Source organism: Oreochromis aureus, linkage group 17, assembly GCF_013358895.1.
Source record: "Oreochromis aureus strain Israel breed Guangdong linkage group 17, ZZ_aureus, whole genome shotgun sequence".
NCBI lineage: Eukaryota > Metazoa > Chordata > Actinopteri > Cichliformes > Cichlidae > Oreochromis > Oreochromis aureus.
This window is the reverse complement of record NC_052958.1, coordinates 35,152,240-35,170,100: the sequence shown is the minus strand read 5'-3', so window position 1 is coordinate 35,170,100 and position 17,861 is coordinate 35,152,240. Positions and strand designations below refer to the sequence as shown.

Genomic DNA, 17,861 nt, shown 5'->3' with positions numbered 1-17,861 from the left:
AAATCTATAGCCGTAGTCTTTACGTTTAAGTGCGAGTGTAAATGCAAGCAAACAGAAAAGAAGCTGGACTGGTTATGCTGGTTATCTGACGACATTTGTGTGTGTCAGGGTTTTAAATGTAAACGTGAAAAATGTAACCACACCTCTTTACACCAATCTATGCCTTTCTTCATTTGTTCTTGGAAACACATCAACTCTAACAGCTCAGTTTTTTTAAAAATTAGCTACCCACTGTGGCAAGGGAGCAGCTGAAAGCAGCTAGCTGGACTGAAACACCTTCCCAATTCAATAACCACCAGTGTGCCTCACCCCGATAAACACATTATTTACATGCAATTAATCTGCCGTCTTAAAGCCAAAAGACAGACATGCCAAATGAGGAATAACTTTGCAAGTGCAAGCATAAGTGCAGGGAGCAGAAAAGGTACTGGACTATATTTGTCATGAATCTAAACCTTCTGTAAAAGATTTGTCAGACACAAGGAAAAATCCACCCTCCCATAGTCCTGTGCTACTTTTATAAAGTTCTTATTATCACCTTTGTCCTTCTCCGTCTTCATTATCATCCATTAATTGACTGTGAGGATTGAGAAAGATATACATTAGCACATGCAAACAGAGCTAATGGTTAATGTCACATATATATCAACTTTCTGTGCCACAATTTGCTTTTAACCACCAGCGATCAGCTGTAGTCTTTATGTTAAAATGCAAGTGTCAGTGGAAGCAACAGAAAAGAAGTTGGACACCAACCTATGCCCAGAAAGAAAAGAATGGACAAGAATCTGTAATCATCATCAACCAGCCTAAAATGAGTAATAAAATATGTTTATGTTTATTTTATGACTCGTTAGTGTTTGCCAAGTCCACTAGTCTGAGTGGATGCTATGTGCAAGCAAACCAAAGAGTTATATATATACATATGTTATATTGACTGGCAGAATAGAGAAAGCTATACGTCAGGACATGCAAACGTCGCTAATGGTTCACTTCAAATATACGTCAACTGTGGTACATCTTTTTTGTAACCAGCTGCCATTAGCTGTACGGTTTATGTTTGAATGCAAGTCTTAAGTGCAAGCAACAGAAAAGAAAGTAGACCCCAGTCTATACCTTTTGTCAAGAGGTTGTCCTCAAACACACCAACCTTCACCAATCTATGCCCAGACAAACACTTATATCTATTTCATTAGTGTTAGCTTCAAGTGCACACTGATTTGTCAACGTGCAGCAAACCAAAGGCTTTGTTGCTGGAGCTGAAAGATTTGTCAGACAGAAGGGAAAATCCAGCTTCCCATAGACATGTGTTAGTAATATAGAGTATTTATTATCATACTTCTGCTGCTTTGGTATCCCATTTGTCAGCAACACATTGCTTTCTCCATCGTCATTATCATCCACATTATATTGACTGATAGGATTGAAAAAGATATACATTAGGACACAAACACAGCTAGTGGTTTAATTCAAATGTATATCAACTTTCTGTGCTATGTTTAGCTTTCTTTTTAGCAACCTGCTAACAGATGTAATCTTTATGTCTAAATGGAAGTGCCAGCACAAGCAACAGCAAAGAAGCTGAACTGGTTATGCCACTTGTCTGAGGTCATTTGTGTGTCCACGTCTCAACTGTACATGGAAGCTATGTGTAAAAAGATTCACTGTGCTGCTTCAGACTACAACGTATGTAATTTATTCTTAGAAACAGACCTAACATTGCAATTTATTACTCAGCAGGTGTCCTGAAGTGATGCAAACACAGAGAGTCATTCATTGAAAACATTAACCATGTTACAATTTATGATTTAATCACCTTTATGTGCAACGAGCAGAGAAGAAGCTGGACTGTCTACACTGATTATTTGACACCAATTTACAACTTCTGTCATTTATTCTTACAGACGCACCAACGCACACCAATTTATACCCAATCATGGTAAAGCAGGAGTTCAGAGATCAGCTCGTGATCAGATTACCATAACCAGAGGCTTGCCCACAAAAATCCAGCCTTCTCTATTCTACTGATTTTAAGAAAGACATCATGGTCGCTGACCTGCTCATGGTGGCCTTCTCGCAGTCGGTGGGCTCTGTGAGTTGTTCATCAAGGCTGTCGTCGTCAGCCACTGTGGAGACTTTCCTCAGTTCCATGCGTTCCACAATTCCCGGCATAGTGGTACAGAGAGCAGGACCAGAGGCAGAGAAATGTAGCTTTCTAGGATTTGCAGGGTTTAGACTTCACCGGCACAGGATACAAGAACCTTGTCAATGACCTCAGCTATATCTTGTTACCGTTGAGAAAAGTCCTGAAACAATAAAGGAAAAACAAGAAAAAGTTTCAGTAACAGAATTGGCTTTGAACATGTCTGTTTATATGTTGCTCTCCTTTTTTGCTGCTCTTAAACTATTCCGAGAACTGGAATATGCAACTGATTACAGGGGCTGTCAGTGGTTTTATTATCTGCCCTTATCAGGTTTTTGGCCTTGATGAGGAAGGCACACAGAAAGCCTTTTTGGCAGAAAGCCCTGAAGGCAAACTTAAACATGGTAAACCATGATCTTTAACCTTTAACTATCCAAGTACTTTATGGCAGAAAGAGTTTCCTGTAGAAAGCCCCGGGGGCAGACCACTCCCACTAGAATAAAAAAATCCTTTAAGGTAAAAATTGAGCCCTCTACTCTGGAAACCATTTCCTGGAACTGAGGGGCTTTCTACCAGATCATATGTTCCTTGGCACTTGTTACACAGCTTCACCTGTACCAGGAAGGCTGCCCTTGAGTTAATTTTATTGCCTTTTACATTTCACACAGGCTGAATTAGTTGTGTTAATGACTAAAGTTATTTGTATCTCTTGTCTCTTTAGGAAGATATCACAACCAAGTGCAGACGTACATAATGATTGCTGAGCGGAGCCGAGTCAGCTCCAGTGACCTGAAACTAGGTCATGGATATAGCATGTCCGTGGGGTCGTTGGACCACCATCAGCTGCCCCCTTGATAATGCATGAGCTGGTTTACACAATTTCGCCCTTTAACATTAAAGAAGAGAAATGACAAACCACTTAGGGGCACCGCCTTCAATTTCTGTAGTGTTCAAGTTATGTAAGAAGGAGGTCAACACACTGAAAGAAGACAACGTGATTATAAACGAAAATAGCAGCAACGTGATTTACAGTGCTGTTTTTCCCCCTCACACAAAGAGCTCTTTGACTGAGTTGGAAGAAAGATCCTAAGGGCGACTCACTAATGAAAAACTACAAGGAAAACACAAACTAATGCAACGTGTACACGACCAGCCAGAGCTGTGACACCGATGAACCCATGAGAAAGGACACTCCTGACATCCTCTTTTGTTTCACGGCATTCACAGCAGTAATGATGAGGTGAAATGCTTTGACCAGAACAAATATGTTAATGTGAAGTTAAAGGAACAGCTCGGCAAACCACATTTACCCAATCACACAGCTCTTTCTTCTGCCATGAACTTAACATACACTCATGGATTAATTGATGTGCAACTGTGGCAGTGTGCATGAGTCAACATGCAGACTGATAGAGCTGGAGTAAGCTGAACCACCAACCTTCTGATTAGGGAATGAGTCACACTACCATCTAATGCACACACAGTAAAATAAATGCAACTCTCATGCCTCTATCCCAAATACGCAGCTACAAAAAAGACAAAGATAAGCAGATATTAATGGTACAATATGAGACTTCTGTATCACTGCAACCCCGATAGAAAAATTTGCATTCCTTTGGACTTATGTTTTCACTTGTTCATTAAAAGTGTTGTATTTGGTTCATTTGTAAAGCCTGTTTGGTCATCTTGGGCCCATTTTCAAGTTAAGCTTTTTTTCCTCAGTCTTCCTCGTTGGGTTTTGTGCAAACATTTCATACACCACTGGACCAGGTAAACTGTAACACTGCAGACTTTCACTGCTCTTCTAAAGCCCATCCAACAGCTTGCAGCAACAACTGGTGAAATAACCACTTGCGACACAAAGTAGGTGGATCCCAAGTTAAACTTGACTCAATTTTGAGGTGAATGACTGAAGTGACTGCCAGTGTTTGACTTACATCAGGGTAGTAAATACAATCGAACATTACATTCACAACCAAGACCTGAAGTGTCTGTAGTGCCCCACCGTCAGTTACAAAGCAAAACCTAATGGGCAAATATGTACATATGGACAGGTCCTTATTCTACCTCGATTACCTTTATGCATAATGATAGTTTTGCTTGTTTGCACTGAATCAAACAGTGTTTCTCTCTGTTTTAAAAAGTCCTATGTTTTAAACCAATCATTGGGTTTTTCATGCAAATTTCTGATAATGCCACAACATGACAACAACTGTAACATCAACGATGAACAAAAACCTTCCCACAACCACCTGATGACGATCAAGTGGAGCAGTAAAAACATAGTTGAGCTACCATCCATCCACAAGTGGTCAGTCTTAAAGACAGCCGATAGAAATACAAGGACCTGCAACTTAAGCAACAGCTTTTAAAGAGGGAAGTGGTTGAGCCACTTCAAAGTGTAAACAAGCGTTTGCAGTCAAAACTTGAGCTCTTTTGCATACACTACCAGGGGTGTTCAATGTCCTGGCCAATGCAGTTGAGACCTTCTTTCACAAAAACTTATTGTTACTGACAGGTTGTTGTACTTTCTGTGAAGTAAAGCCATAACAGTTTTGAGCCAACAGAGATTAGGTGGCTGTGTCATCATTAAAAGCCACATCACACACGCCGCTACACCTAATCTCTCAAAGTCCTTGTCTGCCGTGCTGTTAGAGGGAAATGGAGAATGGGGTTCGCTCTCTGCAGCCAAGAGGATTAACCTGTCAAGCTGGGTTAAAATGATGTGTTGATACAACCATTACTTATAGAAGCCCACATTAAGTACTTCCCACCATCTGTAAAATTAATCTTTATAGGTTGCTGGAATTTGTTCATCTTTTTTCCAAACCCGAACCATCTATCTCACTCCTGAGGCCATGCTAGGTAAAGCCACATACAGAAACTTCAAACTGCTACCAAAACATTTTTAAAGACTCCAGAGACAACACACAGTTCATACAATATGCATTTAAAGATGTTGGCGTTAATGGCCAATCTGCTCACTAATACAAGCAGAGTCCTTGAGTTTTAGATAGCAGAGAGGCACCAGATGGCCAACTGTGCAGTCATGAGATCTGCTGCAGAAACGAGCATGCAAATGTCTGGATCTTCTGAAACACAGGAGGCTGTAACCTATCAGTAATCACCCTTCCTGTTGTTAATAGCTAAAAACATAAACAAGCACCGACTTTGTTCTTTCAACACATTTCGAGGCAAATGATCACATGGCAGCAGTCATTTTAAGTTTCTTTTGATTTATAGAATATCTGCTATAGTGCTATAGACTGTATGCAGTCATGGTAAGATAAGACATTGGTTGTCAAAAATCTAAAGTGTTTGGCAAAAAAGGAAAAGAAGCCAGGTGTAAAAAATACAGTAATTTGTAATTTTAGAATGAAAGCACTTTACCCATTTAGTCTGAAACCAATCGTCTTCAGTGTACACACAAACTCTTGCATCAGCCACAGTCTACAAGTCTTGGCACGAGCAAACACACCCCTTAATAGCTAAGTGAGTGAAGTCAATGCTCTAAACTGCTACGTGTTACACAGAAAATTCCTTGAAAGCAAACATTACACATGTTTCTGTTTTATCCCCCACTCAACATTTGCACAACAGAGGTCCTACCTGCTGTGCATGGCATGGCTCACTTTTTCAAGAAAAAAAATCTCCCTAAACAAACAAGCTCACTTACTGAAAGGTTTCTTAAAGCGGTTCTAGGAAGGTTCCTTTTTTGTCCTCCCTTTTTGAATGAGTAGATTTGAAGAAAAACAGACAGAAGACAGACGAGTGGATGGGTGAGGCGCTGTGGCCCTTTTGTGACAACTCAGGTAAGACGGGAGGCTTTTAAAAGAGAGGAAGGAGGGCCTCTGTCAGCCAATCAGGATGTGCACAGTTGGCTCAGGCTCCTCCTTTTTTGATCAGTCATAAGCAGGGTCGTAACCCTGATAGCTCACCCCCATCTCCACCAACACCACCCACTCGGTATGCATACATGTATATACACATCCGCCTGAACAAATATAATTGAGGAGAGCACACGGAGTATAAACTATGTACACTGAAGGACAGATAGAGCTACACTGTAACGTGGCCAATTTGATCATCAGCATCGGACTGAAGATACTAGCGTGCACCAACTCTTAAATACCCTCAGCAGCTTCAAGACACGACCACATGATGGGCCACATGACCACTTGTAAATGGACCTAAGTCATACAGATCAAACACAGGTGGTCTGTATGATTTAGGTCACAGAAAGCTGCCGGCTGGACTGGTCTTTGACACACACACACACACACACACACACACACACACACACACACACACACACACACACACACACACACACACACGTACACAAAATTGCTTGCACATGCAGCAGGCACACAGATGCCCAGACACAGACATACTGTGGGCGACTGTCAGTGTTTTCAGTAGTAGGCCGTGCCACAGGCTGACCAATCAGACGGCTCACAGTCTGGATGTGACCTGGCGTGCCCAAGGTCATGTTTGTGTCAGAGATGGGATTTTTTTTTCTTTTTTAACTTTGTAATACAGTTCAAATAGAAGAAAACAGACACACGCACAAATCACTTAAGGTACAAAGACACTAGTTTCTTCCTCAGATTATCGGGCATTGAGCTTGTAAGTGCTGAGCCATTAGCATGAACCCAGTCAATGTTTTGGGAACACTTTGTCATTTAACTGGCAGAGCCCACCTACTGCTGGTGTTTGTCACCACACTCTGGCTATTCTTTGTCTAATTCTCCATTATAAAGTTTGCTAAAGTGATTGCCCAAATAAGAGATTAGGTAACCATGTAGTTCTTCCAGAGAGTACACGTTGTTACTCTCCCGCTTTAGCTCCATGTCTCTAGCAGGAGAATAACAAAGTATGTTGAAATCAGGTGGCTGACAAGAGGCCATGAGGGACGTTTCCATAATGGATCGAGGGTTTATTAACCTCCAATTCTGACTAAAACATCGTTGGCACCATCAACTTTAACTTCTCTCTGTATCTTTGTTGTGAGGTGAAGCCCAAACCTCTCAACTCTATGTGACTGGGTGCAAATACCAAATAACTTGCAAGTAAATCATTAGTTAGATGACACTCAATCTAGATGGTCAAATAGGACCAAACCCAGGCCAAAAAACATGCATATTGTAGTATTACAAACATGTGAACTGTGGAAGATGACTAAAAGGGGCCTCTAAGTATTTCATGTCCAGAGTGAGTTAGTTCTATCCTCTAGGTGCAAAATCTGTCAGCACGTGTTTGTAAGTAAGTGCTATGTACATCATATGATACTTAGCAATTATATTTGTGGAGATCCCTTCAAGATAATCTCAAAAATATTCAATAATACATACATTAAAAATATAAGCTTAATTCAAATGACTAAAGTTACTTTAAACATTGTTTTGCAAACATTCTAAAAGTTAGAGGAAAGTTGTCCTGGCGTGCTTGCGTCAAACTAAGTCTGTTACACAAATTCACACACGTCACAGTAGCTGTAAATTGCAACCACATTCCTCCACCTGAAACCACAAATTCAACGTAATGAGGCAGTTTGGATGTACAACGGTAGCTGTTAAAGAGAAGCTGAACCAGCTGGTTCATACCTGACACCAGTAGCCTGCCAGCCTCTCTTGGGCTTTAAACGATTGAAATGAACAAAAAGTTATCATTCAGCAGGAATGACCGCTAGTTGTTAGCAGGTCAACAAAATGAGTCATTAAGAATCAAACTGCTCTTCTTATGATGCACTTTGCTTTAAAAATTAAGCTACAACCAGCCGCAAAACTTACTGTTAAAAAGCAATTGGGTACCCTGCCACTAGGTGAAGGTAAAACAATATTCTGGGTAACAGATTAAATAACAAACTGTATGGTGATTTTCAATACAGGAGTTCATGTCTATGCTACAGCATTGTTTAGTCCAGGGGTGTCCAAACGTTTTTCACTGAGGGCCACATACATAAAAATATAGGAGGTGCTGGGCCACTTACTAGAAATTAGGTATATAACCTTAACTTTAGTGTATTAAAGTTAGAAAAATCACTTAAAAGTGGTCGAATATGTTATATTGCTGAATATAATTAAAGACAAAACTGCCTTCATCACAGCTTTTCATACATGGATCTTTATTGATTATTCAGAAAAAGCGTTGGTAGCTCATTCTCAGAGCAGCAGCCTCAGATTTCTTCTTAGACAGAAGATTTACAGCACAGAGAAAAAAACAATAAAGGGGAAAATGGGACGGGGACATTTCAAGCTTGTTATTTAAGTTATTAGGCTTAGCAACACACCTATTAACGTTCGTTTGAAACCGTTATCAACATTAACAGACTGAACTGGACTTAATAACAGGAGTGCAAATAATTTTAGTAAATTATTCTGGTGAGTATCAGCTGCGCTGGGTATGTAAATCGGGCCATCCAGCTGCGGTGCTGATCCGACGCCACTCGTGCCATAACTCCGGATCTGCATCAGATGAGATCAGCTGACTTTGCGTGTGCGTGAGCTGTGCACAGCAGTGCGTACTCTGTGTGTTAACAAGAAAAACGCATATAAGAAAGTGGTGCGCAAAAGCAGGGTAGTGACAGAATTGATGCGCATTATTGATATTTGAAGCACGTGTACCTGCACATTAACACACGGGTACTGTGGAATATATTTTTACTCACCTATAGCGCTCGTGCTCTCGTCCGCTCCCTGCAAAAAATTAGCAGCTGTGCGGTGTCTGTGGCATCGGTGCTCGGATCGCATGCGATGGAGTAAAAATCAAAAGCACAGCTTTATCAGACAGTTGCAGTTTAATGTTGGCTGACGAGTCTTCAATGCATCGCACAACTGGATTTCTGGACATGCTGACGTTGTTGAAGTCCTGCACTGTTTCCGGGCACATTATTTCGGTGCCTTTAACGAGGCCGTGTTTTATGAGGTCTCCATTTGAAAAAGGCTCGCCATGTCTTGCGATGAGTTGGGCGACCTCATAGCTGCTATTGGAGCCTTTTCCTGGACAATTTGAGCACGAAAAAAATACTGTTGCTGACCCCGCAGGACAGCTAGCCTTTGCTTTAATTTCTGCTCTCGCTCAGCACCAGCGTAGGATGCATAGGCCTGATGTTTGGTTTCATAATGACGTCATACATTATACTCTTTCATAACTGCCACAGTTTCAGTGCAGATCAAACAGACACACGTCCCCTTGAATTCTTTGAAGAAATATTTACTCTCCCACCGTGTCTGAAATTTTCTGCACTCACTTTCTACCTTTCGCTTCTTTGGTTCTGCCATGTTTAGTAACTTGGGGTAAATTTCTTCTGTGATTGTCCTTTTTGGTGGAGCAACTGCCTTGATCAACAGTAGCTCCCCCTGGTGTTAAAACTAAGAAGTGTAATACACTCAAGCAAAAGTTGACGTGCGGGCCATTTTCTATTCTATTTATAAAATTACTTGCGGGCCAATTAAAAATGGATCACGGGCCGTAGTTGGCCCGCGGGCCGGAGTTTGGACACCCCTGCAGTTTGGACACCCCTGGTTTAGTCTGTTGGCAAATTGATATATTTAATCACATTTAGAAAAAGTAAAAAAAAAAAAATAAAAAAAAATAAAATAGGGGTGGTAGACATTGTTTATAGAAATCGACATAAATATGGGCCTCATTGTATGTTTACATGCAGCAAACTCTACTTACCTGCATGCATGCATCAATGGCCAACTACTACACTCAGTCTGACACTGACCACCTCCATTGAGTGCATAATAAAAAATTAGAATGCGAGGAGATTTTCATACCTTAACTTTCATTTAGTTATGGTTTCATTATGGTTTACCTGCACATCGGCAACATGCACCAGACAAAAATGCATATAATGCTGAAACAAAGGTGAATTTGTAAGCTGGACTAGATCGCAGAGCCTAAAATACATGTATACAGTTATCTGACAACCTTTTGATATGGTTGCTAAATACAGTCAACTTGACTTTAAGTTAAGTTACCGTGTGAAAGGATGTAATACTAACACTGGACTAATACGTCACACTCTGGAGATGTCAAAAATGAGTATACTCAATATTTGCTAAATTAGATGTTAATGTTATGAAATCAGTATAATATGAAGCTTTTATAAAGTGTTACTATGCATAAATGCTAGAAATTAGTGATTTTAACCTGTTGGTCGGAGGTTGCTAAGGAACACGATGACACCCGACGAACAAACGCCACATTCCAACCAGAAATACCATCAAGAGCTAGAAGAACAGTGTGTTACTACCTCAGCCAATCCCTGCTTTCTTAAACTCGTGAAACTTTTGAAGCACAAAACAGGTTTGCTAACCTTAGGTTTGCTAATACTTTCCAGTCATTTCACAACTGCCAAAAAAATGAAATCCTATGATAGATGGATGAACAATAAAGTGTTATCTCTAAAGTCTTATCTGTCAAGAGAAAAGGCCATACAGCCAAGACTGGAATCCACAATGAGTGATCTCGCTCATTTTGTAAACAGTCCGACTATGTACTGATAACAGATAACGACAGCTGAAGCTCAGGGAGCTAAAAGTTCTTTTTCATGAGCGCAAAAAATACCAAACTGTCCCTTAAACCAATGAAGTACATCTGCCTCTGCTGCCTAAGAACAGTGACAGAAACCAAAGCATTCTGCATCCGCAAAGAGTTATGACAACCTAAGCATAGCTACTGGTGAGGCGTGTCATCTGTGGATGGTTTAACATTCACTTGTGTCCCTGCAGCAAGAACTATAACCACATATGAGAGAGTGTGAGAGAGGCACGCATGCTCCTTCAGATCATCCAGTTTGTCAGTGTTTGCACTTGGGACGAATTCATCATGTGCGACATGTGGAAGACAACTCCCTCCTCCCTTCTGTAAATTTCCCTTGCTGTTGCGCTGGAATCAAATATCACATTTTCACATGTTGAGTGCATATGAACAGACTATCCTGGAAGGCTGCGTTCATGCTATTGACATCTAGTTTGAAACTGAGCCGTCATTTTCATATTTTCTGCTACAATTAGGAATGGTTAGGAATCTATTCCTTGATTTTGATGTTCCATAGAGAAGTTTGATTTTTAATGTTCTTCTTCTGCAGGATAAAGTAAGCACAGAGGACTGAGTGTTCCCAGAAAAGGTGTGGTGGCTGGTAACTTTTTTTTTCAACCTCAGTCCTGAGGTATTCCCTCTAGTCTGGAACAAATAATCATGTAGAACAACTCTCTGGAATAAGGGCAACTTTATACTACATCCAAAATGCTAGGTTAGCTGGTTAGACAATTCCTTTCAACTGTTTTCCAACATGTTCTGTTCATTTCCCGTTATTGTTTCACAGTGACAGGCTAGACGTGTGGAAGTAAAGAAGAAGACGGGATTTGAATGCACCTCTGTCATTTCATGTGATCACAGTGACGTATGTGGCCACTGAAAACAACTACAAACACTTTTTGACGTAGCCAAACAGCACATGGTCTGACCTATTTCTAACATAATATGGAACGGCCCTTATTGCCTGTGACATTTAAGATACCAGTTTGTGTCCACTGTTGGGCGGCAGCAGTGTGTGAAGTGAAGGAACGAATAGTTTCATTTATTCAAAAGAAACTGTTACATAAAGATGGAGATTTCTATGGCGAATGTCAAACAAGTAACACACAAAAAACAACCAAAAAAAAGCCCATATTGACAAAGACTTTGACCTTAGACCCAAAGTAAACACCATATTGATCTTTTGGACATAAACCTGGTGTGTCCAAACCTGTTTGTGAACCCTGGAGACTCTCTCTCTGTCCATCTTATCAGTTAATATCGATCTGCCAGCTCATGTCTGCTAATAGTGACGACAGCATTTTGTTTTGTAACAATGTGTAATTCTTCGCAAGCTCAAGGTTTCGCCCTTGACTCTAGCTGGAGGGGTGGACGATGACTTCAGAAAGGGTTAATAGGCCAGAGAAGGGATTTTGTTTCCTGTTACGTCAAAGGTTCCGTTCTCGATGTCTTCAGTTTCAGTTTGACTAAAATTAAGCTAAAAGACTAAAACCAATTCCATCTGTGGTCTTTTCCACCATGAAAAATAACCCGTGGGTGTAATTTGAGAGCTTGGAGCTAGTAACTTTTGTTAGGTCACCTGTATAAAGACGTCACTACCCGATGCACAGAGGAGACAGACTGTTCTCTCAGTAGGAAAACACATTTACGAAATAACCTGCTTCTTTTCACGTTTCTCTAGTTGGCACCATTTTGAACTCTGGATATCTTCATCACGCCATAGTAAGAACTTTGCACATAACAGTCTGCATTTTAAGTTCACTTTAACACAGAACTACACTGGCTGCTTATGTAAAGCTGACACCTTCGTCCCTAGCAGCTTTATAAAATGTAATTGAAGCATGCAGTAGGGCTGCACGATTTTGCATTAAATGAGAATCACGATTTTTTTGCTTAGAATTGAGATCACGATTCTCTCACGATTTTCTTTTCCAGTATAAATATTTATTGCACTTATTAACTGCACATCAACTTCATAACAGTTGAGACTGAACATAAAAACAATACATGAACATAAAAACAATAAATGTCTCACATTTTGTCGTTGCCGCAAAATGTTGTATTGCTTGTAATCCCATTTCGACCGTTGCTCGACACTGCGTGTATAGAGCAGGTAGTGCAACATTTGAAAAATAGTTGCGGGACGGCACTGTGTAGCGTTTGTCTAGGGTGTTGATCATCTTCCTAAATCCCTTGTTTTGCACAGTGTTGATGGGAGCCATATCTTTACCCAGGTGATAAGTGATAGCCTCCGTAATTTCTTTGTGCCTGCGGGAATATGGAGTTCGACGGGTATGGGGAAGTGCTGTATAAGGTTCCCGTTATTGATGTGGTTGACCGGGACGGATTTTCTCCTGTCACTTTCTTGGCCTTTACAGCTTCGTCATCTCTCACGTGCTCTCCGTTGTTTTTTCCCTGCCAGCTGGCTTCGGTATTACGTGGTATAAGGCTCCGCCCTTGTAATTTGTTGAGCAGGAAGAGTGAGCGCTTGTTTTCATGCAGATTATGTCCCGGATCAAAATGCGGTACAATCGTCATCATTTTTTTTAAAATCGTTGTCATTTGGAAATGAGATCGCATATAAGTATGAATTGAGATCGCGATTTTCTAACGATTAATTGTGCAGCCCTAGCATGCAGTATTGAATTACGAGAAACAGAGAAAAGAGTCTTTTACACTACACAAGCATGAATTCAGGTCACTTTAATTACATTAACTGGGTCTAAGGAAGGAATTGCAGAAGAAAACTGGAGAATATTTTAGTGACCATGAACCTGGTGTGCTCTGATTATTCAGAGGCGCTATGTGGGATATTTAGAACTACAATCATATCAAGTCCTCTGCACTAATCTCTTGCTAAAGCACTGACTCATAGTTCCAATTCCTGGCAGAGAGATAAATATATATATATATATATATATATATATATATATATATATATATATATATATATATATATATATATATATATATATATATATATATATATATATTCTCTTTTCATGCACAGTGTTGCCTACATGGAACTCATGTTTACCTTTGCAGGGACTTGCTAACATTAGCTAAACTCTGGGTTACTCTGGGTAAATTAGAAATGCTACATTTTTAGGAAAGGCAGAAGTATCTTAGGAAGTCTGTATATTGTCCTTGCTGCAGAGGTTTTAGATGAGAATATTCTAAAACTCTCAAGTCTGCAGGACAAATATGAATGCAGAGTTAGCATGGGGAGACAGTTAGCCTAGCTAAGGCCCCAGTCACACAGGCCTATAACCAGGTTGTTAACTGCAGAGAAACCACTGATCATGAGGGGAAAACGTACATTCCCCAACAAGTTGCAAGTGGTTGAGAGCAGTCAATGTGATACCACTTGCTAAAGCCCCATTCACACAGGTGTGTTCCGCGAATGCTTGGCAAGTGGTTGCAGTGTCACTAGCATGAAATTGCGTTGCAAAGAGGTGTACAACTATGGATAACAGCAGCGATCTGCTAACAACTAAGGAGGTTTTTGAAGCAGTACTCTTTTTTATGACCAGTTTCACCTGGTGAAAGCCAGCAAACTACAGCAATCACTTGTTAATTGGTTGAAAATTCACGGGTCGACAAGTCTCCGGCGCTATGTGACTGACACCTAATATGCTTGCAAGCTGAAAAAAAAAAAAAAGCTTACGAGTTTCTATCACTCCCTCTCTTTGCCTTTTGTGGTTTTCTCCTTGACATTTACCCCAGTTGTTCCACAATCAGTCAACTGAGGAATGCCATCTAAAACTACAAAAAAACTAAACAAAAAAAAACCTAATCAGGAACCACACCTTATTCCCTCCACAGGAGTTTTTAAAGTGCTCAAGCAGCTGTTTTGGCAAACATCCCACAGTGCTTAGAGGACACTGAACCCCTGCAGCTGACCCCTGACCACCTCGTTGGCGAGAAAAAGAAAAGGGGGAAATTCCCTCCAGGGTTCTGCTAAGTTTCACATTAGAAAAAAGCTGGATTACTGTATACAGGCAGGTGGTTACCTCAGTGAACAGCCCAGGTTTGTAAATTATGCAATCATTCAGTTCACACATTATACAGTGTATTACCATTCCCATTGAATGTGCCGACAGCATTCTGGAAAACTGCCAGTTGCTTCTGTGCTTTGTGGCAATGGCTCAATGCATCTTTGTATGATATCCATTCCTTTGAAACTGACACGGCATCTGGCTTGTGGCTCATTTGCTCATACTCCAAGTTAGATCAGCTAGTGCAGGCAATATTTCAGCTCCCAGCTGCGCAGCGGGATCTGACCTACATGTGTCATTCAGGTATCCATGGAGTCAGTGAGGAGTAAGGCTTCACGAGCTCCAAGCTCTAACATGTGCAGGAATTTCCTTCCCACCTTTACCTTGGAAAAGCAGTTAAAATAACTGTAATGGCTGCTTTCAGAGACCTTTACAGTCAGCTGGTGTAAGACTGAAAGGCACTGCACTGATATTAAACATGGAGGTTGGTTTAACCAGCGCACAGCTAGTGAAATAGTTGGAAACTGCTCAGTTGGTACGCGAGCCGCAAAACCTTTTCCAAGCTTGCAACATGGAAACACGCTTATGTTATGCTTCTACAATCCTTTGACTCTGACCATACTCTTTAAAAAAAGTTTACAGTTTAGGAAGTTGTCAAACTTCATTAAAGCGCACTTCTGCTCAAGAGCTGGAATGACCCACTGCCATTGAGGCAATGGGTCATTCCAAATTTCTTATAAACTTAGGTTACACATTTACTCTGTAGTAATTATTAGAGCTGCAGCCAGGTAATAACTTCGCTTCAATAACTCATAGCCATTACGTCTCCACACAGTCTTTACACCATGAGTGTGTACCACCACCACCACATTCCTCAACAAAAACACGCCCCCATCTAGAAACTTAAATATCCATGTAGGTGGAGTCATACTCAGATCTCTATTATGCAAGTAGGGAGAAAAGAAAAATCTAGGCCTTGGATTGAAAGTGTACAGTCACTGTGTAGCAACTGGGTATTTTTAGCTTTCAGAATGGCAGTGACAGAACCTTAAGTCACCACTTAAATACGCCCAAGCCTGCAGATTCTCCAGGCTCAATCTAGTCTTTGTTTTCAGTCCTGTGCTGTCACCTGGCTGTCTGCCACTAAGACCAGTGTTCTCCTCCAATTTCAAACCAAAAAACGCTCAAGAGAGGAAAGTGGAAAGTGAAAAGCATCCCATTTAAAATCCTCACTCTTGATAATCTGTAATCTATTATGATGCCAAAGTCAAAGAAAGGATCTTCTAGGTGGAAACTGAGGCGCACACCATGACAGACAAAGAAAAAAACAAACAAACAAAAAAATTCTGGACATGAAACCTCGTCAAAATAAAGTGAGATTAACCATATAAACCTCTCCATCAAAGCGTGGGGACAGTATGAGCTCGTGATTGCAGTCATAACAGATCTATTAGTCCTCAGAGGGCTTCCTTAAGCCACGCTCAGCGTGCCTCGCTCCGCTGTTACATAAACCACGATCCTTTCTTTCTTTAAGCATCTTCTCCAGCTGCTCACCGCTTCAAAAATCATTACTGGAATTGTACTATATACAGAGAGACTTTATGAGTCACATAAACTATGGAAAGTGACAAAAAGCAGGGAAATGTTAAATAAAAAAGCGAGATGCAAATTAGAAACGTTATTAGCCGCCTTTGTGTAGCTTTTTTACTGGGGTTTCAGTGAACGCGGAAAAGCATGCCAAACACACACAAGCTCCACGCAAAACCCACTTTTGCTTCATGTGATCAACTGGTGGCTCGAGAAACCATCTTGTTAAGACAATAAATGCTCACACCAAAAAAAAGAAAGAAAAAAAGCGCAAATTTCTCTTATAAATAAAGACACGTTTGGCGCTGTTTATTGACTTCAGGCACCACCCTTCGGGAAGCCTCCGCACACAGACGCTCCTTACCTAAAGACACGCTATACTGTAGAAAGAAACCCGATAAAATTTTTTTTTTTTTTTGAAAAAGGAATAAGCATGCATGCAAACCCAAATAAACCCGCGCACAAGTGAGCTCTCTGTCATAATTATTATTTATCATTTGACTTACATGTTCAAATTTTGGTCATTAAACCTCACCACACTGCTTACCAGGCGGGGGGAAGCCCTCCGAGTCAAACTGCCCGCTTGCAGAGTATCAGAAAGGGAGGGTAACGATTAGGCAGCTAATCACAAGAAGGATGAAATTTACAAAAACAAACAAACAAAAAAAACCCTTAAAGTAAAGAGCAGATGTTAATGGAAATGTCGGGTCTTACCTACTGTGTAAGAGCGGCGCAGGAGAAAGCGGACTACTGGAAACGAGCGCTTCAGACCCTTCCCATTTAACAAGCAAGGACACTGAATGGAAATTTCCATCTACCATGTGATGATGGCAACTCTTTAAGCGTCGTGTTACACCAACGGCGCTGCTGGGGGCTCCTTCTTCTCCCAATTACCTCATTTGATTTTCTCTAGTTTGAGAAGACACTTAAACAGCCCAGAGCACAGAAAGTGACAGACTGAGTGGAGTCGCTCAGTCAGTGTCTTACTAGTTTTTCCACCTGAAACAGGCGTTGTAATCTTAACCATTTTATAATCAGTGTCCAATTTTATAGCGGGTCAAGTATGTTTGGGCAGTGTTTAGGATAAATACAGGTTTAATGACAGGGAGTCGTTGTTTACATTCTGGCTGACCACGTTGTTGGAGAAAAAACAGCTTCACGCTGCCAGTTCAGTGCAATTCAGTGCTTTTAAAGCGAGCACGGCCAGGAACGGACTTATCATTTGGGCGTTCCTGCGGTGGTGGCCAAGTTAGAGGAAGCTGCAGTTTACTGTCGCCTCTATTTGCCATGCATTTATGATCCATTATATTATTTTACTGCCTTGCATTAACTACTTTCCCCCCACAAGGAATAAATATTACACAAATGCACATTAGATCTTTGTGTCGTGAGTTTTAACAGCAGGCAAAGAAATCAAAGCCTTCGTGGGATGGATTCAGCAAGGTGTTGGAAATATTTCTGGCAGATTTTGGTGTGACAGCATTACAGAGTTGCTGCAGATTTATCAGTTACACATTCATCATGTGACTGTGTAACATCCCAAAAATCCTCTATTAAATTGGGATCTGCTGACTGTGACACTGGTT

At 40.8% G+C, this 17,861-nt stretch overlaps 1 protein-coding gene across 7 annotated transcripts in view; it reads right to left on the bottom strand.

Annotated features, from left to right (window-relative positions):
- Window positions 1-17,131, bottom strand: part of slc38a4 (solute carrier family 38 member 4) — a 35,120-nt gene extending 17,989 nt beyond the window's left edge. Inside the window, exons 1-4 of one of the 7 annotated variants that reach the window (XM_039601433.1) lie at window positions 16,990-17,131; window positions 2,054-2,303; window positions 1,337-1,411; window positions 539-577 (exon numbers count right to left, since the gene is read on the bottom strand). In XM_039601433.1, coding sequence (XP_039457367.1) covers window positions 539-577; window positions 1,337-1,411; window positions 2,054-2,169 — 230 coding nt within the window. In that variant the 5' untranslated portion in view covers window positions 2,170-2,303; window positions 16,990-17,131. The other 6 variants (XM_039601434.1, XM_039601436.1, XM_039601435.1 and 3 more) reach the window with 6 other exon arrangements.
- Between the last annotated feature and the right edge of the window lie 730 nt (window positions 17,132-17,861).